The sequence below is a fragment of the Geotrypetes seraphini genome, chromosome 2, assembly GCF_902459505.1.
Source record: "Geotrypetes seraphini chromosome 2, aGeoSer1.1, whole genome shotgun sequence".
Lineage (NCBI taxonomy): Eukaryota > Metazoa > Chordata > Amphibia > Gymnophiona > Dermophiidae > Geotrypetes > Geotrypetes seraphini.
Genome location: NC_047085.1, coordinates 146,634,178 through 146,661,670, shown reverse-complemented (window position 1 = coordinate 146,661,670; position 27,493 = coordinate 146,634,178). Strand labels below are relative to the sequence as shown.

At 44.1% G+C, this 27,493-nt stretch overlaps 1 protein-coding gene across 2 annotated transcripts in view; it reads right to left on the bottom strand.

Annotated features, from left to right (window-relative positions):
* Positions 1-27,493, bottom strand: part of SMCHD1 (structural maintenance of chromosomes flexible hinge domain containing 1) — a 719,028-nt gene that overhangs the window by 210,999 nt on the left and 480,536 nt on the right. For both annotated transcript variants that reach the window (XM_033933958.1, XM_033933959.1), the window contains one exon: positions 22,425-22,504. In XM_033933958.1, the coding sequence (XP_033789849.1) occupies positions 22,425-22,504 (80 nt within the window). The remainder of the gene's footprint in view (positions 1-22,424; positions 22,505-27,493) is intronic.

The following is a 27,493-nucleotide window of genomic DNA, read 5'->3' as shown; positions in this document are numbered from 1 at the left end:
GTCAAGTACCCCCAAAGCCTAACAAATACCAACCGAGTACCCCTGCCCAAACTCTGCCCCTGACCTGCCCAAACTCCACCCCTGACTCCACCCCCATAATAATAATAGTATTAATTGTAATGCAATTTCTTCCATCCATTTTTCAGATTCACACAATATAATCTTATTAATAATTAATGGTAAGCTCAAAATTATAAAAACACAAAGCACACTGTACGCAGAGGGCTCAATAATGAGATTGACTGGTTTCAGATGTAGAGTGCTGCATCTCCCTTTCACAAGGCAGTAAGGTTGCTGACTGGCAATGAGTTAGAGGGAGGAGCTTGGGCATGTGATTCAGAACTCCCCATTTAAGTTGAGGTAGGAAGTCAGCAGCTTGATGTCAGTTAGTAGCCTGTTCTGATGAAGTAAGTTGGATGGGTCCTTCTTTGGAGGCTGCTTCCAAATTTATGGAAATTTATATTATGTATTGATATATTTTACAAACAGCATTAGTGTTAATGTTTTTGTAGTGAGAGGTTAAATTAAATTATATTATATGTTTTTTGATAGATAATCCCTTCCTGAGGAAGCACAAGGCGAAACTCGAGTAGAATGGAAGATATTTGTAATTTTGGGCTTCCAAAAGTTATTATTTATGAGTATTTGCACAAGCACTTTATGACACCAGCTGCTTATTAAATGACCATTGGAGAAGCACTAACCACGGTAAAAGATAAGTTTATTTTATAGTTAATAGATGTTGGATTGTTATATGGTGGTACAGACATCAGTAGTGCCATGATGGTCTGATGGCAACTGGTTTTGTGTGTTTCTACACTAGAACACTAAGGTTTTGGGTATGAGCACTATTTAAATTAATAATCAATTCTTTTAAATTGTGATATGAATATAGTTAATTATCATTTATATTCAGATTTTTTTCAAAGAGGTCAAGGCAGATGACTTTAAAACATGCAATGTCACCTCAGTAACAACTATAAAAAAAGAGACAAATAGTGCAAAATATAGAAAGCAGATATAAATTCTCAGAACTGACACATTTTGATCATTAAATTGAAAATAAAATAATTTTTCCTATCTTTGTTGTTTGGTGATTTCATGAGTCTCTGGTTGCACTTCCTTTTGATTGTGCATCCAATATTTCTTTCTTTCTGCCTCCTCCAGACCTCATTCCATTCCCCAATCAATATCTCTCTCTGTCCCTCCATGAGTCCAACTTTTCTTCCTCTCTCATTCCCCAGATCATGTGCATTTTTCACCAGCCCACTAGTGCTGCCCGATTCATGATTCGAATCGATTCACCGATTCATTTCGGGTGAATCGATTCGAATCGATTTACCCCGCAAAAAAATCAGCCTCCCGATTTGTTGACTGACCCTCTCCACTCGCCCTCTAAAGCAGGAGCGGCAGCACTGCCTTTTGCTGGCCTGCTGCTCCTGCTTTAGAGGGTGAGTGGGGAGGGTCAGTTAGGAAGTGGCTTACCCGCTGGCCTCCCGCTGCTGTGCTGTCCGTCTTCCCCACTGGCCTCCCGAATAAATCTTCCTAACCAGCAGCCTGCAATAAGATCGCTGCTTTCAGAGAAGGGGAGGGACCACAGCAGAGAGAAGACGCTCCGAAGCCATACAGCAGCTTGCAAAGATCGCTAGCGCCAGCGATCTTATTGCAGGCTGCTAAAGTTAGGAAGATTAATTCAGGAGGCCAGGGGGAACAGCAGGCCTTCCGAAGGGGGGGGTGTAGTCCTTCGGGGGGGGGGGGTGCAGCTTTCCAGGGGAGGGGGGTACAGGCCTTCAGAGGAGATGGGCAGGCAGGCCTTCAAAGGGGGGGACAGGCAGGCCTTCGGGGGACAGGCAGGCCTTCAAAGGGGGGAAGCAGGCATGCAGGCCTTTTGGGGGAGGCAGGCCTTCAAAGGGGGAAGGCAGGCATGCAGGCCTTCAAAGGGGGGAGGCAGGCATGCAGGCCTTCGGGGGGATGCAGGCCTTCAAAGGGGGGGACAGGCCTTCAAGGGGAACAGGCAGGCAGGCCTTCGGGGGGATGCAGGCCTTCAAAGGGGGGGGACAGGCAGACAGGCCTTCGGGGGGATGCAGGCCTTCAAAGGGGGGGGACAGGCCTTCAGGGGGGACAGACCTTCAAAGGAGGGGACAGACAGGCAGGCAGGCCTTCGGGGGGATGCACCAATGCAGGCTTTCAAAGGGGTGGACAGGCCATCAGGGGGGACAGGCAGGCAGGCAGGTCTTCGGGGGGGATGTAGGTCTTCGAGGGGGGGACAGGCCTTCAGTGGGAGGTGCAGGCCTTCAAGGGGGGATAGACCAGGGGAGGGGGGCCCAGGTGTAGACGTACACGGAGGGAGGGAAGGGGGGTTCAAAAAGACGTGCATATGCAGGACTTTGGGGGGGAAGAAATAATGGGTCTGAAAATAGAGGGGAGGAAGAGAGATGATGGACAATGGGATTTAGGGAGGGAAGGAACAGAAAGGGAGAGAAGTTGGACACAAGGAATGGTGTGGAGGGGGGATAGAGATACTGGATAGGAGGGTAGTTGGGAAAAGAAAGGGAGAGATAGTGGACCCTGGGGTGGTGGGGAAGGAGAGAGAGATGCTGGATGAAAGGGTAGTTAAGAAAAGATGGATCTGTGGATGGAGATGAAAAAAAAGAAAGATGCCAGATCTCCGGGGGAGGGAAGGGAAACGGAAGGGGAGGACAGAGATGGCTGATGGATGGTTAGAACGGAGAAAGAAGAAAGGAGACCCTGGCAAGCAAGTTATCAGAAGACAACCAGAGCCTGGGACCAACAAGATTTGAATGACCAGACAACAAAAGGTAGAAAAACTAATATTATTTTCCCTTTTGTGATTACAATATGTCAGATTTGAAACGTGTATCCTGCCAGAGCTGGTGTTAGACTGCAAATGTGAGCTAGGATTTAAGAGAGAGAGGAAAAATATTTTTTGCTTGTTTATTTTGTTTACACCACAGCGCCAGTGTGGTTAGGAGAAGGCAAAGGGGGTGAAGAGGCTATAAAATGGGTGAACAGTGGTCTTCTCTTCAATCCTCCCAGTCAGAGGCAAGGGAAGAGCCAGAGATGAATGTATCCTAAGAACCAACAAATGGCTACAAGGATGGTGTCGGGATATGAACTTTGGATTCCTGAATCATGGAGAGGCACTACAAGGACTTCTGGGACCAGACGGACTCCACTTGACCAGCAGAGGTAAGAACATCTTCGGACACCGACTAGCCCGCCTACTTCGTAGGGCTTTAAACTAGGTAAGTTGGGGGAGGGTACCTACTCATGTACTGGTGCGGAAAGGAACTATCCTGATGGGATGAGTCGACACTCTGCTTCCAAGATAAGGGCAAATATAGCAAACAATTCTCTAGGAGCCACACAGACTCAGGTGGAAAAAGCCTTACAGCGACCTAGCAAACACAATGTGTGGAGGGCCATGTATATTAATGCTCACAGTTTAGGCAATAAAATTCTAGAGTTGGAAACTGAAATAAGGGATGCCAACCTAGATGTGGTGGCAATAACCGAAACATGGTTTACGGACTCACATGGATGGGATATGACTATACCGGGGTACAATTTACTTCGTCGGGACAGAGAGGGCAGGTTAGGTGGTGGGGTAGCACTATACATTAAAAAAGACATCAAAACCACCAGGATCACAGATGTCAAATACACCGGGGAGTCCCTCTGGGTTAACCAGGCAAGAGGTGGCAATAAATGCCTGTATCTTGGTGTGGTATACAGACCCCCAAGACAAATGGAAGACATGGACACGGAATTAATTGAGGACATAGATAATATCACTCTACGGGGCGACACTGTACTGCTTGGGGACTTCAACATGCCTGATGCAGACTGAAATACATTTTCAGCAACCACCAGTAGCAGCAAGAGGCTTTTGGCCTCCACAAATGGTGCACAACTAAAACAGATGGTAACGGAGCCCACTAGGGCCCAGGCAATCCTTGACCTGGTACTCACCAACGGGGAAAGCGTCTCAGAGGTCTTGGTAGGAGATATGCTAGCCTCCAGCGACCATAACATGGTATGGTTCAACCTTAGGAAAGGATTCCCTAAGTCAAACACAAAAACAAAGGTACTTAACTTCCGGGGCACCGACTTCACACGCATGGGAGATTTTGTCCATCAGACGCTGCAGGACCAAGCAGAGACCGGTAATGTGGAAGCTATGTGGTCGTACCTGAAATCATCCATACACGAAGCTACTAATCGCTACATAAAAACAGTAGACAAACGGCAAAGAAACAATAAACCCCAATGGTTCACTGAGGAGATCTTGCACCTCATTAAGGAGAAGAAAACAGCATTTCTTTCCTACAAACAAATGCAGAGAAGGGAAACCAAAGTAGAATATAAGACCACGTCTGCAGCGGTCAAAACAGCAGTTAGGGAGGCCAAACTTCGAGTGGAAGAAACTTTGGCAAAAAACATTAAAAAAGGGACAAATCTTTCTTCAGGTATATTAGTGATAGGAAAAGGAACACAGACGGCATAGTACGCCTTAGAAGACCGGACGGAAACTACGCAGTGGTGGATTCTGAAAAAGCCGAAATACTAAATGAATATTTCTGCTCAGTCTTCACCTGTGAGGCACCTGGACACGGACCACAGTTGAAGGCAAAACAAATTGCGGAAGACCCGTTTCAGAATTTTGAGTTCACACCTGAAGACGTCTACAGCGAGCTGACAAGGCTCAAGGAGAACAAGGCCATGGGACCGGACAATTTATACCCAAGAGTGCTTAGAGAATTGAGAGATGTTCTGGCGGAACTGTTGGCCGTGCTCTTCAATCTCTCACTTAGCACGGGGAAAGTTCCGTTGGACTGGAAAACAGCCAACGTCATTCCTCTGCATAAAAAGGGTTGCAAGGCTGAGGCTGCGAACTATAGACCGGTGAGTCTCACTTCAATAGTGTGTAAACTCATGGAAACACTAATTAAGCATAAATTAGATACGGTCTTGAATGAGGAGAATCTCCGGGACCCCAGTCAACATGGATTCACCAAGGGTAGGTCCTGCCAGTCCAATCTTATCAGCTTCTTTGACTGGGTAACAAGAAAGATGAACTCGGGAGAGTCCTTAGACGTCGTATACCTTGACTTCAGCAAGGCTTTTGACAGCGTCCCACACCGCAGACTGCTGAACAAGATGGAATCGATGGGGTTAGGAGTAACACTAACTGCATGGGTTAAAGATTGGCTAAGTGGCAGACTTCAGAGGGTGATGGTTAACGGTACCCTCTCCAAAACGTCGGAAGTGACCAGCGGAGTGCCGCAGGGCTCAGTCCTGGGTCCACTCCTCTTCAACATATTCATTAGGGATTTGACTCAAGGGCTTCAAGGTAAGGTAACCTTATTCGCTGATGATGCCAAACTATGCAATATCATAAACGGCTACAATCTGCAGAATACTATGGAACAGGACCTCTGTACTTTAGAAAGTTGGTCCTCTGTCTGGCAGCTGGGCTTCAACGCCAAGAAATGTAAGGTCATGCATCTCGGAAATGGAAATCCATGCAGAACTTACACCTTGAATGGAGAAACTTTGACCAAGACTACAGTAGAACGAGACTTGGGAATGATCATCAGTGCAGACATGAAGACTGCTACTCAAGTGGAGAAGGCTTCATCTAAGGCACGGCAGATGATGGGTTGTATCAAGAGAAGTTTTGTCAACAGGAAGCCTGAGGTCATAATGCCATTATACAGAGCCATGGTGAGACCTCATCTGGAATACTGTGTGCAATTTTGGAGGCCACATTACCGTAAAGATGTGCTCAGAATTGAGTCGGTTCAGCGGATGGCCACCAGGATGGTCTCGGGGCTAAAGGGTCTCTCGTACGAAGAGAGACTGAACAAATTGCAGCTCTATACTCTCGAGGAGCGTAGGGAGAAGGGAGACATGATTGAGACATTTAAGTACATCACGGGACGTGTCGAGGTGGAAGATGATATCTTTCTTCTCAAAGGACCCTCGAACACAAGAGGACATCCGCTCAAACTCAGGGGAGGGAAGTTTCGTGGAGACGTCAGGAAGTACTTCTTCACGGAACGAGTGATAGAGCATTGGAACAAGCTTCCAGTACAGGTGATCGAGGCCCGCAGTATCCCAGACTTCAAGAATAAATGGGATACCTATGTGGGATCACTGCGAGAGTCATACCAATGAATAGGGTCGCTAGGATATAGACTTAATAGAGCAGGTCAGTAGAGTTAAGGGGGCCAGTAGACTTAAAAGGGGGTCAATGGTATGGGCAGGCTTGATGGGCTGTAGCCCTTATCTGCCGTCATCTTTCTATGTTTCTATGTTTCTAAGAGGCTATAAAATAAACCCATCAGGATGTTTGAAAAAAAACAAAAAAAACCCAAAACACCCAATTGGGCAGGAAAATCGAATTGAATCAAAAAACCAATTCAGTAGGCTGAATCAAATCAAAATTTTTTTTTCCTGAATCGGGCAGCACTACTGCCCACCCACTCCATGCCCATTTCTCCTTAACACTCCTCTCCAACACCATGCCACATCCCCCTCTCCATCACTATGCCCAACATCCCCCTTGCATCCCCTTCAATCTATCCTTCTGTTCCCTCTCCATCACCATATCCAACATTTCTCTCCCTCATCCTTCTATTTCCCACACATCTCTACCTCACTTTTCTCTCTCTCTGCCCAATTTTCCTCTTCCTTTCCCCATGTGCACCATCTATTTCCCTCTCACTCACACACTCAGGCCCAACAATTGTTCCTTTCTATTCCCTCCCTCCTATGTCCCGTTTGTGCCCCCTTGCTCCCTCCCTTATGTCCCACGTTCATGTCTCCTCCCCCTCACTGCCTTCCAGCCTTTATCTCACTCCCTTCCTCCCTCCCCTGATGCCGACCTGCATTGAAGCCTGCCTGCCCCCCGCCGATTCCTCCCTGCCACCAGACATGCTACATCCATCCCCCGGTCCGCCGCCACCCCAACTCCTGGCAAGGAAGGGCCAGGCACGTGCAGCGATTATACGCTGCCAACCCACAAGTCTTTCCCCAATCAGAATTGACATTGGAGGGAAGGCTTGTGGACTGGCGGTGTGCAATCACTACAAGCGCCTGGCTCTTCCTTGCCTGGAGTTGCGGTGGCAGTGTGGTATGATTGGAGCATGTTATGTGGTGGCGGTGGGAGGGGAGGAGTACAAGATCCTGACCATGTCAACAAAAATTGGTGAGAAACCAAACCACTGTAGCACTTGAAACAAGAAGGGCCACTCAACCCTATCAAATGCCTTTTCAGCGTCTAAGCTCATAGCTAGAAGTGAATAGTCTAATAAACTGGACATAGAAATAATATTGGTAAATATTCTGGTATTATCTCCTGACAATCGTCCAGTCATGAAGCCAGTCTGATCTTGGTCTATCAGTTTAGGAAGGAATTTCTGAAGTCTATAAGCAATGACTTTAGCGTATATTTTGGCGTCTATATTAATTAGTGAAAGTGGCCTGTAATTCTGTACATTTAAAGGGTCTTTTCCTGGTTTGGGCAAGACAATAGTAGTAGCCTCAGTAAAAGGTCCACCAACATTACCTGTGGAAATCAGATAGTGGAAAAATTCTATCATGTGAGGAGATAGCCATTTCTGAAAGGTTTGGTAAAATTCAGTAGTCAGGCCATCAGGTCCAGTGGCTTTTTTTTGGTGCCATATTACTCAGAGCCTCCGTCAGATCAGTAAGGGTAATTTGAGATGTTAAAAGATCGTTATCAGCATCTATTAGTGAGTTATGTGGTAAATTAGTAAGAAAAGAATCAGAAGAAGTGACACCCTGGAGTTCCGAGGTATAGAGCGTTGAATAAAACTTGTGAAACTGGGCCAAAATATCCGGAGGTTCTAATAGCAACTCATTACATTCGTCATGAATTGCCAAAATATGTGATTTGTTGTGTTCGCCCTTCAATTAAGTGGCTAATTGGTGACCGCATTTGTTATTATCAGTATAGTATTTAGCAGATTAATTTACCAAATAAAGCTGTTTTTTGACCTTCTAGGGATTTATTTTCTCTATACAGGTCTTTAACAGGCCATTCCAACATAACAATATTTTGTTGCCTCAAATGAAGTCTCTGATGATCACTTACTTTGTTGCTAAGATTGTGCAATTACAATAATCTTTTTCTTAAATCAGTTGGTCCAACAGGACCACAAGTGTCTCTCAAAACTCTACTGTTTGTACTCTTAATAGTTTGCAAAATTCATTCTCTACTGAAATCCAGGCCTGTTCTGGAACACCCTGCTAGAGTAATTTTGATATGCAAACTGAATTCTCTCTCAACAAGATCATTACTTCCATGAGGCTTACCACTTGTTATCTCGGTCCTATGCCCTCATTCCTATTAAATAATCCTTATCATGGTTTAGTCCCTTTTATCCTTTGCATGATTAATTCCAGCATAAAAACTGGTATTGTTATTTCGCAATGGAAACAAGCTATTTTGCATCCAGTTTTAAAAGAACCTATCATTAGATCCTTCCATCCCAAATTATTATAGACCAGTATCAAACTTGTGCGGTCTCTTGAAAATTCTGGAAAATACAGTTTACTTGCAACTGAGTCATTATGTTGAATGAACAATGGTATTACATCCTCGACTGTCAGGTTTCCATTTATATTGCAGCACAGAAACAATTATTACATCAGTTCTAAGCAAAGTCTATACCCATTTGGAGTGCACTAACATTGTCCTTGGCATCTCACTTAATCTGGCAGCAGCATTCAATCTGGTTAATCATAATATACAGTACTTCTAAGTAATCTTTCTGAATTGAGGATTATTGGTACTGTGTGGTTCTGGTTTAGATCCTTCCTTAAAGACAGAACATTTTGGGTTCAAACATCCCAACTGTCATCCCCTTCACTATCTAGATCTTTTCAGTGTGGTGTACTACAAGGATCCATTCTTTTCCTCAGTCCCCTTACTAAAAATACAGGAATGTTCTAGTGTGTCATTTCACTTCTATGCAGACATTCTTCTTTTATATCCCAGAAACTCAACTAATCCAGATTTTCTTCAGCTTCAATCCTGCCTGAATAGCATTTCAAACTAGTTATCTAATCATCATTTAGTATTAAATCCTAGAAAGACAGTGGCCTGTTGACTTTCAGGGCATTTGCCACACCACAAGAGTGATCTCATCTTGTTTGGCTCAAATATCACCCCGTACAAACATTTAGATATCTAGGCACAATTTTTGAAACTCAATTATCTTTAGGTCCCCAAATCTTATCACTACAAGTCTTGCTTCTATACCCTACATCGGTTATTTACAGTAAGAGAGATGTTTGACAAAAATACATTTCACACACTCATTCTTTCTTTGTTTACGATCAAGAATTTAAGATGGACTATTGCAATAATATTTTTGTGGGAATTTCACAGACTGATCTGCACAATGCAAAATTGTGTAATTCTTCTGTTATGCCGAGTAGGAAGATTTAACAACAAAGAAAACCTCAATCCTCCACTTAAAAGAGGAAGAACCAAAACAACCACTCTCTTACACATGCAGGTGCAAGAAAAAGTGGAGTTGATGAAATGAATGCTACCAGGTTAATTAAAACATCAATCATAAAATAATACAACAAATACAACAGACTCTTTGGTTGCATCCCAAATTCCAGCTTTGGCAATTTGCCATATGGACCATCATTTATCAGATATAATTTGATATTCATCTGATATTATCTGTTGTATTTGTTATATTGTTTTATTATTTTATGATTGATGTTTTAATTAACCTGGTAGCATTCATTTTGTCAACTCCACTATTTCTTGCACCTGTGTGTGTAAGAGGGTGGTTGTTTTGAGTAGGATGATTTATTCATACTTCACCACTTTTGAAACATAATAACATAAAAATTGTCATGCTGGGACAGACTGAAGGTCCATCAAACCCAGTATCCCATTTCCAACAGTAGCCAACCTAGGTCCCAAGTACCTAGCTAGATCCCAAGTAGTAAAACAGATTTTATGCTGTTTATCCTAGGAATAAGCAGTGGATTTTCCCAAGCCATCTGAATAATGGCCTATGGACTTCTCTTTTAGGAAATTATCCAAGTCTTTTTTAAACCCCTCTAAGCTAACAGATTTCACCACATTCTCCAGCAACAAATCCCAGAGTTTAATTACGTGTTATATGAAGAAATATTTTCTCTGGTTTGTTTTAAATCTACTACTTAGTAGCTTCATCGCATGCCCCCTAGTATTAGTATTTTTGGAAGGAGTGAACAAGCGTTTCACATTTAGCCTTTCCACTCCACTCTGTATTTTATAGACCTCTATCATATCACCCCTGAGCCATCTCTTCTCCAAGCTGAAGAGTCCTAGCCGCTTTAGCCTTTCCTCATAGAGAAGTCATCCCAAACCTTTTATCATTTTTGTTGTCCTTCTCTGTACCTTTTCAAATTCCTCTATCTTTTTTTAATTACGGCGACCAGAACTGTACACAATGTGCAGTTTCCAAGGGGGCATGCTGTGAATGGGCCAGAAAGTATATGTGTATTTACAATTTTGCATTGGCTTCTGTGCATACCTTTAAAAATGTAGACAATGGCACTTATACTGCACTGAGGAAAGCATGTCGGCAAACTGCTTGTTTGGACTTGGGAACTGCAAACTGACTGAGGGGGCAACTGTGCTTACCTCTTAAAAACACTTCAACAATTAAAACCAAAATGAAGATATCATTCTATTCCTTAACTTGTTCTTCCTGATTCTAGTTTTATAAAATCCAACACTTATATATTCAAAACTAGGAGTGGTGCCATTCATTTAAGAACATAAGAACATAAGCAGTGCCTCTGCCGGGTCAGACCACAGGTCCATCCTGCCCAGCAGTCCGCTCCCGCGGCGGCCCAAACAGGTCACGACCTGTCTGTATCACCAGAAGGGGCTCCCTTGCCACCTTGGTTTCTCATTCAAGTCCTGTCTTCCTATCGAAGTCCTAACCCTCCGGTCTTGCACATGCACGACCTGGTTTGGTTTCTATACTCATTACCTGGTTAGCTTTCTATACTTGTGTTACATCCCAGCTCCTCCCTCAGTATATAAGAACTTTTATTTTTAAATGGCTCACCCCACTGTATTTGCGGCAGTCTGCATGCGTATTTCTAGGTGTCCTTATATATCTTCTGCAAAAGGCTCTACATTCTTAGAACCTTTTCGAAAATACTTGGGAAACTGGACACGTCCTGATCTGGACATATTCCTCCTTAGATGGGCTATTATAATTGGATTTCACATGAAGTAGTTTGTATTCAAAAACAGTAGTGTCAGGGGTCACAGGATGGCTGATGTCTCAGCAGATAACTGAATGCTCAGCCCTGCTCCTACTTCCCATGAATCCCCTAAAATATGAGGGTTCTAGACATGGAGTCCACCACTTATTGCAGCCAACTTATTGGAGAGCATCAGCACTGAAGAGAGCCCTTTTTTGTCCCTGAGCATATAGTATGCTGTTGAAAACACTGTGGCTGGGGAAGGAGAAAGCTGTGTACCCGATAACCACAATGGTGGCAACTCAGACTGAGGAACATCTGGTGTGGTCCTTGGAGGATGTGTTGCAGGTTTTCATGTACCACCTCTCCCAACTGCTGGACAATAAACTAAGCTGCATTCCTCTACAAATGAGCTAAAAGTTGCCACTGTAAGCCAAGTGGTACAATTGCAGCAGATTGAGGTATGGGTGTCCACCAAAGAGAACCACGTGGCATCTTCTGAGAGGCATCATGGATTGCTCAAATGTCAGGTTAAAGAGTTACTTGAGTGATTGGAAAACCAGAAGGACAGAAGCTGCTGAAAGTATCTTCGCATCATGGGGCTCCTGGAAAGTGTGAAGGACTCTGACCTCCAGTCTTTTGTGGAAGCATGGTGGACCTTCCAAAACGCACAGGCATGGTGATAGTGAAACAGGTGCACCGTGTGGAACAGAGAAAGGAAGATGATGGAATATCCTGACTGAGACTTGTATTTGCTTTCTTTTTTATACTGAAATTATGTTTATTGGAAATGAGGAATCACAACATAGAAACATAGAAAATGACGGCAGAAAAGGGCCATAGCCCATCAAGTCTGCCCACTCCAACAACTCTCCCCCAATGTACACTCTATCAATCGTCCCCAAGCTGCCCTCCTCTATGCTACCCTCATAGGGATCCGACATGGGCATCCCATTTATTCTTAAAATCTTGTATGCTGCTGGCTACGATCACCTGCTCCGGGAGCTCGTTCCAATGATCCACTACTCTTTCAGTGAAGAAGTACTTCCTGGTATCCCCATGAAATTTCCCCCCCCCCTGATTTTCAGCAGATGTCCCCTTGTGGACGAGGGTCCTTTTAGAAGGAAAACGTCATCTTCCACCTCTATGCGACCAGTGATGTACTTAAATGTCTCTATCATATCTCCCCTCTCCCTACGTTCTTCGAGAGAGTATAGCCGCAACTTGTGCAGCCTGTTTTCATACGAGAAATCCTTGAGCCCCAGGATCATCCTGGTGGCCATTCGCTGAACCGACTCAACTCTCAGCACATCCTTACGGTAGTGCGGCCTCCAGAATTGCACACAGTACTCCAGATGAGGTCTCACCATGCTTCTGTACAATGGCATAATGACCTCTGGCTTCCAGCTAACAAAGCTTCTACGGATACATCCCAGCATTTGTCTAGCCTTGGATGAAGCCTTCTCCACTTGATTGGCTGATTTCATGTCTCCACTAATGATCACCCCCAAATCCCGCTCTGCTGTAGTCCTGGACAGGGTTTCACCATTCAGTGTGTATGTCCTATACAGATTATTGTTACCAAGGTGCATGACCTTGCATTTTTTCGCATTGAAGCCCAGCTGCCAGGTCGTGGACCAATGTTCCAGTAAAAGCAGGTCTTGCTTCATGCTGTCGGACAAATCATTTTTACTTGCGGTGTCACTCATAGTGTTACATAATTTGGCAACAGCAATAACAACAAACAAGAAGGCTGACCATAAAATACAGAAACAGAGCAGTTAGGTACATTCTCAAGTTCCAGAATAACATTTCCAAAATTTGAATATCAACCAAATCCATGCCCAACCGCCCAAACCAACTCTGCATATGCCCCTAGTATGCACAAAGTAATAACCACGGACCAAAATTAAAGAAAGTTCAGAACTCTACTTTGTGCAACATGTGGAATAGAGTTCCAGAAAGGTGCCCAAGTCTGTTGAAACAATTGTCCTTTAGAAGACAGGCAGTGAGCACCTTGTCATTCCAGTGTCAAGCGTCATCATACGAGTACGCCATACACTCCACTGAGGTGCATCAGTAGTCAACCAGGTGAGCAAAATCACTCTCTTTCCTACTGTCACAGCATTATAAAGGAATCTTTGCAAGCCTTTAGAAATGGGCTGCATCCTGCCAGAAGACCCAAAAAGGAGAGCAGGGGACTCCACCAGTCTACACTTCCAATGCTGGCATATAAAAGTCAATACAGCAGACCAAAAGGCACAACCACAGGACAGTGTCAGAACATATGACCCAGGGTCGCCCAAGTAGCTTGACATTTGGGAAAGGAGTCACTATGTCTGTAGGAAGCCATATAAATCTGATGCGGTGAGTTTGTATTGTATTTCACACATAAGGGTGCCATCCGGGATAGTACAAGAATAAGCAGCATAGGATCTCAATAGGGACTCAGATAGCAAGTTGTAGGTTCTCAGACAAGGTCTGTGCTACCAGCTGATAGGAAACTAAGGGTGCTACTTGATAGATGGCAGCGTGATGACATCAAAGAGGTACTTTGCTGAGTGATCCAAAGGAGTAAAAGGATGACAAACATTCCTGTTCTCCTCAGTCAGATGTTCCTTCAGCAGTGAGCGTAAATATTGATGCAGCTGGTGGTAGGCAAAAACATCCTTATCGCTGAGGTGAAACTCTTGCTGCAGGTACACAATTGATTTGAGAGTCCCCCCTGAGGTCAAAACATGGCAGAGATAATGAACACCCCTGCTCTCCTAGTCCAGGAGCAAAAATAATAAGGGGGAGAGTGGACATCCCTGGCAAGTACCCACCTGTTTGGGAAAGGTGTACATAAAAGCCATATACCGGGAGCATGGCCTGTGAATTAGCGTACAAAGCTTTAACTGCCTCTAAGTACTACTCCGAGATCCCTACATATTCCAGAGTAGAGAACAGAAACTGCCAAATCACCGTATCAAAAGCCTTTTCAGTGTCTAAGCTGACCTTATATTATTGACAAAACCAGAGAGAACAAGGGGTCCAACTTCGTCTGCAGTGAAAAAACAGACCAGAGCAAACAAACCAAAACTGCAGGCTTGTACACGATGCAGGCAAATTTTATTGTGACAAATAAATCGTATCTAAAAACCTTTTACCAATTGAGGGACCCAACACGGTCCGTGTTTCGGACAGCCTTCATCAGGGGTCCATGGTGATAAAGGAAAACAGAAAAAATGTTGGGTCCCTCGATTGGTAAAAGGTTTTTAGATACGATTTATTTGTCACAATAAAATTTGCCTGCATCGTGTACAAGCCTGCAGTTTTGGTTTGTTTGCTCTTACATTATTGACAACACTTCGTCAACACCAGTTTCCTGATATTAAGAACAGAGTGTCTCCCTTTAGCAAAGCGCTCCTGGTCTTCATAGATCACAGATGGCAAGTGCTGAGATAGGTGATCAGCCAGAATTTTTGAGAGAATCTTGAGAGCTACATTAATTAAGGAGATGGGCCTAAAAGTTGTTAAGAGTATCTGAGCGGCCTCCAGGCTTGGGGATTAAACTAATGTATGCTGCATTGGCATATGGGGGAAAGGATCCAGTTACTATACACTCATCATAGTAAGCCAACAAAGACTGGCAAAGCTGATATTGCATCATCTTATAGAATTCGTACAAGTAACCATCTGGCCCAGGCGCAGATACTCTTTTACCTGCTCCCAAAATGGAGAGCAGCTCCTTAGGTTGAATGGCATTTTCTAGGGTTGTTAAGTGTCATGGGCGAAAACTGAGGCATCCCTGAGGATTCTATGTTAGCTAAATTAAGAGGTTCCCCTGATCTATAGACTTGACTAAAGTCAGAGTAAAGAAGCTAAGAGATCTTAGCAGTGTCTGACTATCCTTCATGGATGGGATATAGTGGGATCCTATCCTTCATGGATGGGATATAGCAGGATTCCTAAAGTTGCTTCACCAAACTAACTAAGAGTTTCCCCGCTCTATTGCCATGTTTATGGAGGTTATATTTACAATAAATAAGCATTCTTTGTGTTCTCATGTAATAGCGTTTTCAAGGCTACCTTAGTGAAGTGCTAGTTATCAAGATCACGTGGCAGATGGGAGTAAACATATTGACTCCTAGCCCTATACAGCTCCTTTTTCAGCATCTGTATACTATGGAACAAGCGTTTATTATGCGCACTCACATAGGTTGTGACATCTCCCCGCAGGACTGCCTTAGTGTGCACACTATTGTGCAGCTTATAATCATCCCATTTCTTTTGCAGATAAGTTTTAAAATCAGGTAAGTGGAAAAGCACCAATGGCACTGAGGCGGGTACTAGGGGCCCAGAGCTACATCTATCCAAATGAGAGTATAATCCGACACACCTTCTGTCCCAATAGAGGCCAAGACAACATCTATGCTCACTAAGAAATATGTAATCAATTTGGGAGCAGGTGCCACGGACCTGTGAAATATGAGTGCAATAACCCTCTTGTCTGTATGGAGAATTCGCCGGGGTCCAACAATTTAAGGGTGCCACAAAAGTCATGAAAAAAGGACGAAACCCTGTGTGCATTACTCTGCATTACCAGTTCTGTCCCACTGTGGGTCTATAACCATTTTAAATTCACCCACCACAAAAATAGTACGATCAATATAAGTGAAATATCTGCACTACTGTATCATAAAACTCTGTGGAGAAAGTATTAGGACCATAGAGACTGAATAGGAAATAAGTGGCATCCTGAATTTGGAGTTTAAGGAAAAGAATCCTGCCCTCTTCATCTCTAGCCAGTATTTCTGCTCTCCCATGAAAAGATTTACTCAGCAAAATGGCCACCCCACCTCTACAACAGGAGGGGGTGAACTGAAAACCTCTCCTACCCAACCCTGCTTTTTAATGTCTGATGTTCAGCCTCAGTGTCTGGTTTCCTGAAGTCAGACGACATCAGCCAGCTGTTCTTGCAATGTGGCTAAAATCTTACTGCACTTAATAGGCGAAGTTATCATGGCCACATTCCAGGAGATCAGACATAGTGTGCTACCTTTCTGCATCAAGGAAGCAGTAGATACATCTTAGATGTAACCAGAATAAACCTGGGTCAGAGTGCTCGGCCTCCACCCAAACCCAGAGAGAATATGTGGGCAGAACAGAAAAGTCAGACTGTGTGCCCCAAACATCAGTAAATAAGGGAACATGCAGGTGCGGCCCTCCCATCCCTCTCTCTCCCCTAACTATCCATAATGCACAAAATCAAACAGGTACACTGCCACACAATCGGTAGGACACTGGAGATTACTTGGGATGATTAAGGGCCCCCCACCCCTCTCTAATTCAAGTGGCAGGAAACATCAAACACAGCGTATCAGACGGGAACCGGCAGCTGGAGGTCAGGAACCAACAAACACCATGGGAGTGGGACCTAGCGTAGGGTCTGAAAATGCAGATGATGGTACCCAACAGGACCTGGCGGAAGGACCAGCGGAGATCCAGCAGAGCCCGGAGGACACGGACCTGAGACCAGAGAGACATCTGAGGAAGGGGAAATCTGCTGTTGTAGTAGGAGACTCAATCCTGCGAGAAGTGGACAGTCACATTGCCGGAGGAAGGGAGGACCGACTAGTGACATGTCTCCCGGGGGCAAGAACAACGGACGTCATCAGCAGAATTGATAGAATCCTGGAGGGAGCCGAGACAGAGGAGACGGTAGTTGTAATCCACATTGGAACCAACGACGTCAGCAGGAAAAATTTCAACCGGACTACACTGACTGAGCAGTTCAGGATCCTGGGGCGGAAACTGAAGCTGAGATCAAATAGGATAGCCTTCTCGGAGATCCTACCAGTACCGAGAGCAGACGCAAGAAGACAGAGCGAACTACAAGTAATGAACGGATGGCTGAGGAGATGGTGCGAGGAGGAGGGATTCCACTTTGTTCGAAACTGGACGACCTTCTTGGGGAAGAACAAGCTCTACAAGAGAGATGGACTGCACCTGAGCACAGCTGGGACGAGGCAGCTGGCAAGAAACATCCAAAACGCCATAGACCTAGCTTTAAACTGAAGAGAAGGGGAAAGCCAGAAGTCGATCTGGCCTCGACACACCGGACATTGGTATCAAAAAATGATACCGAACAAGGACATTGCAAAAGAGAGCTTGGGACCGAGTGGGATCTTTTGGACAAAGGGACTGAGAGAAAATTCTTGGGCAAAGGGACTATGAGAGGCTTCTTGGATAAAGGGACTGAGGGGACACTTTTGGGCAAAGGGACCGAGTGGGAACTCTTGGACAAAGGGGCTGAGAGGGACTTTTTGGACAAAGGGACTGAGGAGACACTTTTGGACAAAGGGACCGAGTGGGAACTCTTGGACAAAGGGGCTGAGAGGGACTTTTTGGACAAAGGGACTGGGAGGAAACTTTTAAACAAAAGGGTTGAGTGGAAATCTTCAGAAAAAAGGCCCACAGATGCAATGCAGGGGCCCAGTGCACAAACGAGCCTAACAGGCATGGTTGAAAGAGAACAATGGGAGCAAGAGGACCATCCAAAAAAGGAGATACTGGATGGGGGCAAAACGGACACGCCACGGGAGGTGGATGACCGAGTAAAGGCAAGCCAGGTGGGAGCGCCGAGCCATGGAAAGAAAACAGCAGGGCGGGCGACAAATCAGGACCTATATTGCCTCTACACAAATGCGAGGAGCCTCAGGGCCAAAATGGGAGAGCTGGAAATTATAGCCAGTCAAAAAGCCATGGACATAATTGGAATCACAGAAACGTGGTGGGCTGATGATAATAAATGGGATGTGGTCATACCAGGGTACAAACTTTACAGGAGAGACAGGACACACAAGAAGGGTGGAGGAATAGCGCTATACATAAAAGACTCCATACCCTCAACCAAAATGGAAACAGCAGTAAGGTCGGAAGGCTTGGAATCAATATGGGTTAAGCTACCAGGAGGATCTGGAGCAGACATCAAATTGGGTCTATACTATCGTCCGCCTGGCCAATCGGAAGAAATCGACCGGGACCTGGAGACGGAACTGCGGCAGGTATGCAAGAATGGAAGTGTGGTGGTGATGGGAGACTTCAACTACCCTGGGATAGACTGGAGTATCGGGCACTCAAGTTGCGAGAGAGAGACCAAATTCCTGGAAGCCACGAGGGACTGCTTCCTGGAACAGCTGGTCATGGAACCTACACGAGGAGAAACTACTCTTGATCTAATCTTCAGTGGACTGGGGGGACCTGCAAAGGAAGTAGCGGTATTAGACCCACTGGGAAACAGCGATCACAACATGATCCAGTGCAGACTAGAACTAGGATCATCCAGGGTGAAAAGAACCACAACAACAGCGCTCAACTTCAGAAAAGGGAATTATGATGCAATGAGGAAAATGGTGGGGAAGAAACTCAACGGCAGCACAAGGAAGGTAGAGTCCGTAGAAAGCGCCTGGACCCTGCTCAAGCGTACGGTGCACGAAGCACAGAACCTGTACGTCCCCAGGTTCAGAAAAGAGTGCAAGAAAAATCGAATAAAGAACCCAGCATGGATAACGGCAGCTGTAAAAAAGGCGATCAGTAACAAGAAAGCATCGTTCAAAAAATGGAAACAGGATCAAACGCAGGCCAACCAAAAGGAACACAAGGAAAGCCAGAAGGAGTGCCACCGAGTGGTTAGGAGAGCAAAGAAGGAATATGAAGAGAGACTAGCGGGAGAGGCAAAAAATTTCAAATCATTCTTCAGGTACGTAAAGGGGAAGCAACCAGCGAGGGAGGAAGTGGGGCCCTTGGATGATGGGGATAGAAAGGGAGTAGTGAGGGAGGAAAAAGAAATAGCTGACAAGTTAAATGACTTCTTTACGTCGGTCTTCACGAGGGAGGACACATCCAACATTCCGGAACCAGAGGAAATAGAAAATGGAGATCAAGATAACAAGCTGGTCAAATTAGAGGTGAGCCAGGAGGATGTCCTCAGGCAGATAGACAAGCTAAAGAGCGACAAGTCGCCAGGTCCGGATAGCATTCACCCAAGGGTGCTCAAGGAATTAAGGAATGAAATAGCAGAGACACTTCAGCAAATATGCAACCTATCCCTAAAAACTGGAGAGATCCCGGAGGACTGGAAAATAGCTAATGTCACGCCCATCTTCAAGAAGGGTTCGAGGGGCGACCCGGGAAACTATAGGCCGGTAAGCCTCACATCGGTCCCGGGAAAGATGATGGAGGCACTGATTAAGGACAGCATCTGTGACCATATCGAAAAAAATGGACAGCTAAGGTCGAGCCAGCATGGGTTCTGCAAGGGTAGGTCGTGCCTCACAAACTTGTTGTACTTCTTTGAGGGGGTAAACAACCAGGTGGACAAAGGAGAACCCATAGACATAATTTACCTAGACTTCCAGAAAGCCTTCGATAAGGTACCACATGAGCGGTTGCTCAGGAAGCTATGGAACCATGGGGTGCACGGGGAGGTCCACCGATGGATCAAAAACTGGCTGGCAGACAGGAAGCAGAGGGTTGGTGTAAAGGGCCATTACTCGGACTGGCAAGGGGTCACGAGCGGGGTTCCTCAAGGATCGGTGCTGGGACCGCTCCTGTTTAACATATTCATTGACGACCTGGAGGCGGGAACAAAATGCGAAGTCATCAAATTTGCAGATGACACCAAACTATTCAGCAAGGTTGAAACCACGGTTGACTGCGAGAATCTCCAAAGGGATCTTACGACATTGGAAGAATGGGCGAAAAAGTGGCAAATGAGCTTCAATGTAGGGAAATGCAAGGTCATGCATATAGGGAGAAGGAACCCGATGTTCACTTACAAAATGGGGGGATCAATGCTAGGGGTCAGTAATCTGGAAAGAGACTTGGGAGTGATGGTAGACACGACATTGAAGGCGTCGGCACAATGCGCCACAGCCTCGAGGAAAGCAAACCAAATGTTAGGTATCATTAAGAAGGGTATCTCGACCAGAACGAAGGAAGTCATCCTGCCACTGTACCGGGCTATGGTGCGCCCGCATCTGGAATACTGTGTACAGTACTGGTCACCGTACCTCAAAAAGGACATGGCAATGCTTGAGGGAGTCCAGAGAAGAGCAACTAAACTGATTAAGGGTATGGAAAACCTTACATACACTGACAGACTGAAGAAGCTGGGGCTGTTCTCCCTGGAAAAGCGGAGACTCAGAGGAGATATGATAGAGACCTTCAAGATCCTGAGGGGCATCGAAAAGGTTGACAAAGACAGATTTTTCAATTTGAAAGAAACCACAAGAACAAGGGGTCACTCGATGAAATTGAAGGGGGACAGGTTTAAAACAAACGCAAGGAAGTACTTTTTCACACAGAGGGTGGTGGACACATGGAACACCCTTCCGGAGGCCGTGATAAGAAATAGCACAGTACAGGGTTTCAAGGATGACCTGGATAGGTTCCTGGAAGACAAAGGGATTGAGGGGTACAGATAAGAGCAGTGGAAGGTTTAGAGATAACTGTAGAGGTAGGCAATAAAATTAGTCAGGGACCGCTGACCAGGCAATATGCCTGATGGGCCGCCGCGTGAGCGGACCGCTGGGCTGGATGGACCTCTGGTCTGCCCCGGCGGAGGCGACTACTTATCTACTTATGTACTTATGTAAGTACAGGAACATATGTACTCATGACAAAAAAATATATATATATCAATGAACTCTGGTGATAATTATATAAGGATAAGCACCAACATTCATGCTCCACAAGTCCAGGTTATTAGCCTTCCTCCAACAACAAAGGAAGGAGTAAAGACATATCAGGTGTTATCCGTAGAGCATTCCAATGTGAAGTACAAAAATCCTGCGCAGTTTCCACAGAGTCAAATGTTTTCTATGGCCCATTGTGATGAACTTTAAGCAGCACGGAATATAGAAGCATGAATTGAATCTTGGGAGTCTGCCAGAGATTTACAAACTGGCATAAACTTCCTGCATTTGTTCAGGAGAGAGGTCAATGCAAATGGTGCCCCTGTGGATCATGGAGAGAAAAGAGGGCTTCTTCAGAGGGGTAGTTTCCTCTCTTATTTAGAGGTCCAAACAGGCTCGAATAGGATATAATAAATTGATTTGGGGGTGGGGATATAAAGCTTCTGGATCTGCACTTGAATAATATAGCTATCTTGATTCGCTGGGTATATGAGATACATTCAGGGGGGGGTGTCTCGGTTTGCCCCCACTTCTTGTTGGAAGGACATTGCTGCTCGCACCAGTGTCACAATTTAATGCCATGCAGGAGAGAGGTAGAGAATGCCAGTCCTCATTGTTCTGTCCATTGGGGTCAGCTTAACTACCTATCTTTTCATATCCCATTTGTGTTAACCTTTTATGTTCCTTTTCTCCACAAACTGTAGTTCTCCCTCTTTTCCTCACGTTCCACTACCCTTCCCAAGTCAAGTTTTGTCTAGTTGCTTGTGTTATGTTTATTACTTGTTGTTCGTTTCCCAATTATATTTATATTATTTTTAATGTACAACACTTCAAATTTTATGATTAGCGTTCAATCAAATTTTAATAAACTATGAAACTATGGAGGCCACCCTGGAGAAAGCATCGGGTCCTTCTCCTTTTTCTGGAGTTTGCGGACAACCCCAGTCTTCCTGCAGGTGTATAAAACCATTCTTTTTGCTTGAGAACAGGACTGTAGATATATAAGTCACTTTGTGTGTGTTTGTGTGTGCTCCCTTCTTTTTCAGATTGTCAATGCAAGTAGGGGTGGACCAGCAAAAATTTGATGGCCTTTCTTCAAATGCGTAGTTGCTGCTATTCTCTCAAGGTGCCCAAGGGAGGCTATCCTCATTTCTCATCATTAGATCAGGCTTTTCTAACTATTCCACCTTTACATAACAAATTAGCTATCTGGTAAAAAATGGGTAAGGAAGCCAAGCCTACTTTGTTTCTGGCACACAAGGCTGATGATTGGAACACTTTGATTGGAGAGGAGGTATCTGAGATGGATTTAGCTGCTAGTTTCATATTATCCACTAAAGTTACCCCTAATTTTGAGTTATTTGATTCATTTAATAAATACACTGAGTTGTTGTTGCAGTCATCAAGGAATTAAGATTAGCCACAATTTTGTTTTAACTTACTGAAGTCATTCTTACTGCTTACCTAGGTGCAGATATAACGAAAACTCCAAAGTTGACTCTGCCATTTCCATCTGTCTTGTGTGACTGGTTTGGAGGAATGATCTGAAAAACAAAATCTCTGTTAAGATTCTTGTTTACATATTTGTGTGTATTTTTATCCCTCTCATTCTCTAACTGGTCACCTAAATGTGTCTATTGCACACTTCAGTCTATACACTATTAGCATTTCTATATGCAAATGCAACTTACACATGCAAAATAATAGTAGTGTGCATACATGTTAAAAAGGTTTGATGTTTAAGTGTAAGGAGCGGCTTAGTGAATAATTGTAAGAGGGACCCTCCCTTTTCTTATACAGAAACATGCTCCACTAAGTTATACTGTGAGACTACTACTAGGGGTGCCACTGGCAGAAGGTGCCAGACAGGGCAGGAATAATGGGGGATCATTCCTGCCCTGGTATCCTCTACAACACTAGGGACTTTCCCGGCAAGACCACAGGACTTGCAGTTGGGTGGGGGGGGGGAGGCATTTAAGATGTGGCTTGAGAGCATTAGGCCTTGACTCTGAGACCCTAAGCTCTCAAACTGCTAGAGCAACACTGATTCAAAAGCAGCTCGCAAACAGCATTTACCACAGTAGTCAGCAATCTACTATACTGTGATATATTTGATTGGTGACTACCATGGTAAAAGCTCATTTTTTTTTACTACATCTTGATAACTTTCCCCTTAAATACTAAAGATTTGGCTCTGGACCTCTGTAATCTTTCCCTTTTTTTTTTTTTTTTTTTTAAGTAACAAGGTGAACAACATTTGGTAAAGATTCAATATGTAAATTGATAGATACAACTTTAAGAATTGATAAGAAGAAATTAGGTTCTTACCTGCTAATTTTCTTTCTGTTAGCTTGTAGACTGGTATAGGCCTTACAAATGGGTAATATGCCTCACTGCTACCAGCAGGTGGAGACTAAGATCAAAACTTGTATATCAGTAGAGCATCCCCTCTTGCTACTCCAGTTTGCCGAATAGCTAAGCAGAACCAAGGAAGTTTCTTAACTAAAAAACAGTAACTGACACTCCAAACAGGAGTGTAAGAAAACAACAAACATATTTAAACAACTGTTGGAACATGTATAGAACTTGATCCTGGAAAGAAAACATCCCCACAGCTCACTAGCTGAGCCATCGCCACTGTTCTTAATTCACCCCGGCACTAGAAAAATACTAGAACCCACAGTAAAATTCAAATTCTGCACGTGAGCAAAACAAAAACCCGCAATCAATGCACAAAAACAGACAGGGTGGGGAACTATACCAGTCTACAAACTAACAGAAAGAAAATTAGCAGGTAAGAACCCAATTTCTCCTTCTGTATCACTTGGTAGACTGGTATAGTCCTTAAGAATAGGACGTACCAATGCAGTACTCATTAAGGGTGGGACCCCCGAAGGGCCGACACCAGAACACGTTCACCGAATACCGCGTCCCGACACGTGTGAACATCCACATGATAGATAGTGTCTGACAAAGGAATGCAGTGAAGACCAAACTGCAGCCTTGCAAATATCCACCGGAGGCACTAGAGAAGACTCAGCCCAAGATGCTGCTTGCCCTCAAGTGGAATGAGCCTTTAGAAAGTCTGGAACAGGCTTCTTTTTCAGAAGATAAGCAGAAGCAATAGTCTCCTTAATCCAGCGCGCAACAGTAGCCTTAGAAGCGCCATCCCCCTTACGAGGACCCACTAGAAAGACAATGAGATGATCAGATGTCCTGATCTTCTGGGTCCTCTGCACATTAAGAGCGAAGGACCCAACTAACATCCAACTTGCGCAGCTGTCTCTGCTTAGAAGAGCCCTCCTGACAACCCAATACTGGGAGGACTACAGATTGATTGACATGAAAAGGAGAAACTACATTTGGCAGAAAAGAAGGATCAGGCCGCAAAACAACCCGCTCCCTAGAAAACTCCAAGAAGGGAGCCCTACAAGAGAAAGCCTGCAGCTCAGAAACACGTCTAGCTGAAGTAATAGCCACCAAGAAGACCGCCTTAAGAGTAAGGTCCTTCAAAGAGCAGACGCCCAACGGTTCAAAAGGAACAGAAGGTCGTACGGGAGGCCTGAGCAACTTGGCCGCCCACCCGCAAGAAACGAATCACATCAGGAATGGCAGTCAAATGCTGACCTTTCAAGAATTTCTGAAAGGCTGACAAGGTCGCAAGCTGAACCTGGAGATAAGACCAAGCCAGTCCTCTATCCAGGCCATCCTGCAATTTTTTTAACAGATTTTAATCAAATTTAGTTATACATTTAAATCTATTTTATATTGACTTAAAATATAACATTCTTAGTTTTGTTAACTATCCTTTTATAAATAATTCCTAGCATCTTGCTTGTTTTTTTGGCCGCTGCCACACATTGGGCAGAAGGTATCATCGTATTGTCCACAATGACACCCAGATCTATTTCTTGGGTGCTTACCTCCACGGTGGACTCTAGCATCCAGTAATTGTGATTTGGGTTATTCTTCCCAATGTGCATCATGTTTATGTTTATTAAAAATCTTTAGAGACCGCTCAATTTGCCAAATAGGATCAAAGTGGTTAACAATATAATCCAATCAAAGTAATGGAAAGTTCTATTTAAAAATAAGAAAGGCAAAGCAAAAAAAACAACCAAAACCCCCCCCCCCAACAACTAAATATCATACACCTGACATACACAAGCCTCTCCTAGCTTATGGAACGCCCTCCTCCATTACCTTAGGAAAAGAGACAACCTGCCTAACTTTAAATCCATTCTTAAAATATTTCTTTTTAAAGATGCCTTCATTACATAATTTCTTCAAATCAAAACTTTATGCCAAGACACATTCTCCCCTCCTACTGTGTCATACCTTTTTTGCTTTTGATAGAAAAAGCACAGTTACTTACTGTAACAGGTGTTATCCAGGGACAGCAGGCAGCTATTCTCACATGTGGGTGACGCCATCATGACAAGGTAGTCCTCCATATTCATCCTAAATTCTTACCTAAAGTGGTTTCAGAATTTCATCTCAATCAATCCATTGTACTTCCAGTGTTTTTTTCCAAGACGTCATTCTCATCCTTTCTCATCCTGGAGAAGCAGCTCTTCATAATACTCTGGACTAAGTGTGCTTTGGCCTTCTACTTGGAACGCACCAAACCACACAGATCTGCTCCTCAACTTTTTGTCTCTTTCAATCCAAACAAGTTGGTACATCCGATTTCTATGCGAACCATCTCCAACTGGATGGCTGCTTGTATCTCTTTCTGCTATGCTCAGGCTGGACTGCATCTACAGTGTCGAGTCTCAGCCCACAAAATCAGAGCCATGGTGGCTTCAGTAGCTTTCCTTAGTTCCACTCCTATTGAGGACATTTGCAAAGCTGCCACCTGGTCCTCGGTTCATACTATCACCTCTCAGTATTTTCTGGATGTTTTATCCAGACAGGATGGCCATTTTGGCCAGAGAGTTATTACAAAATTTATTCTCCTAAGTTGCCAACACTCCCACTATCCCATCCTGGTTAGCTTGGAGGTCACCCACATGTGACCTTGTCCTGGAATAAAGCACAGTTACTTACCGTAACAGGTGTTATCCAGGGACAGCAGGCAGCTATTCTCACAACCCACTCACCTCCCCTGATTGGCTTCTCTGATAGCTATCTGAACTGAGGAGACACGCCCTGTGCTGGGCGGGAAGGCACTCGCGTATGCGCGGTGCGGCAGACTTGAAACTTCTGAAGTTTTCTACAAGCACTTGTGAGACTGTCCGCATCTGGGCTCCATGGATGACGTCACCCACATGTGAGAATAGGCATGTGTAACCAGTATCTCCTCCCTGCCTCTTGAACCACGTCTCCATACATTGTCTATATTTGTTTGAACCTCCAATTAATTTGTTTTAATCCCTTTTTGTCTTTTAAATTTTATATGTATGTACACCACCCAGACTAATAGAAAGGCAGTATATAACCCCTCCCCCCCAAAGAAAAACAACAACATAAGAATAGCCTTACTGGGTCAAACCAATGGTCCATCAAGCCCAGTAGCCTGTTCTCATGGTGGCCATTCCAGGTCAATAGTATCTGGTCAAAACCCAAAGAGCAGAGCCATTCCATGCTACCGATCCAGAGCAAGCAGAGGCTTCCCCCATATCTTCAAGTTTATTAAAAAAAAAAATTTTTAGACCGCTTAATCGGGTTTCTAAGTGGTGTACAATATAAAATTTACATAAAAACATATTAAAAATCGGGATACTAGATAAAATCTAAAACACTTAAGACATAGACCACCTTCAAACAACAGGAAAAAAGGGGAAGAAATACAATCGTAAAAGAAAAGTGAAACAAAAAAGGAAAACACAGTGGGTTTTTTTTGTCTTTAAGAGGACAGTTGTTGTCCAAAGGCATCCTGGAACAAGAATGTTTTTAATTTTGCTTTGAATTGTTTTATTTTGGATTCATTGCGCAAATAATTAGGCAGCGAATTCCAGAGAGTAGGAGCAAAATTATTGGAACACAATGTATTGATTAATTTTAAATAAGGTACGACGAGAAGATTTTGAGACATTGAACGAAGCGCTTTTAAAGTATTACAAGAAATTAAAAGTCTGTTGATGAAACTCTGGTTGATTGTTTAATCTTGTTGTAAATGTTAAAAGTAAGATTTTGTAACTAATTCTATGTTCAACTGGTAACCCATGTGCACTGATTAGAAGAGGGGAAACGTGATCGTATTTCTTTGAACCACAAATAATCTTAATAGCTGTGTTTTGTACAATCTGAAGCCGTCTAATTTCCTTTTTTGTAATGCCTTTGTACAGGGCATTACAATAATCTATGCAAGAGATTACTAGAGAGTGAATCAAAGTGTTCAAAGAGGCTGGTTCTAGTAACTTTGAAAGGGAACGTATCATCCTAAGTCGATAGAAGCATTTCTGAACAACTGTACTAATGTGAGTATGATAAGAAAATTTACTATCGAAAGTAACTCCTAACAGTTTTAGGGTAGGGACAATTTTGATAGGGAGCGATCTGAGCTTCAGAGGGGCCTGAAGCGTTATTCC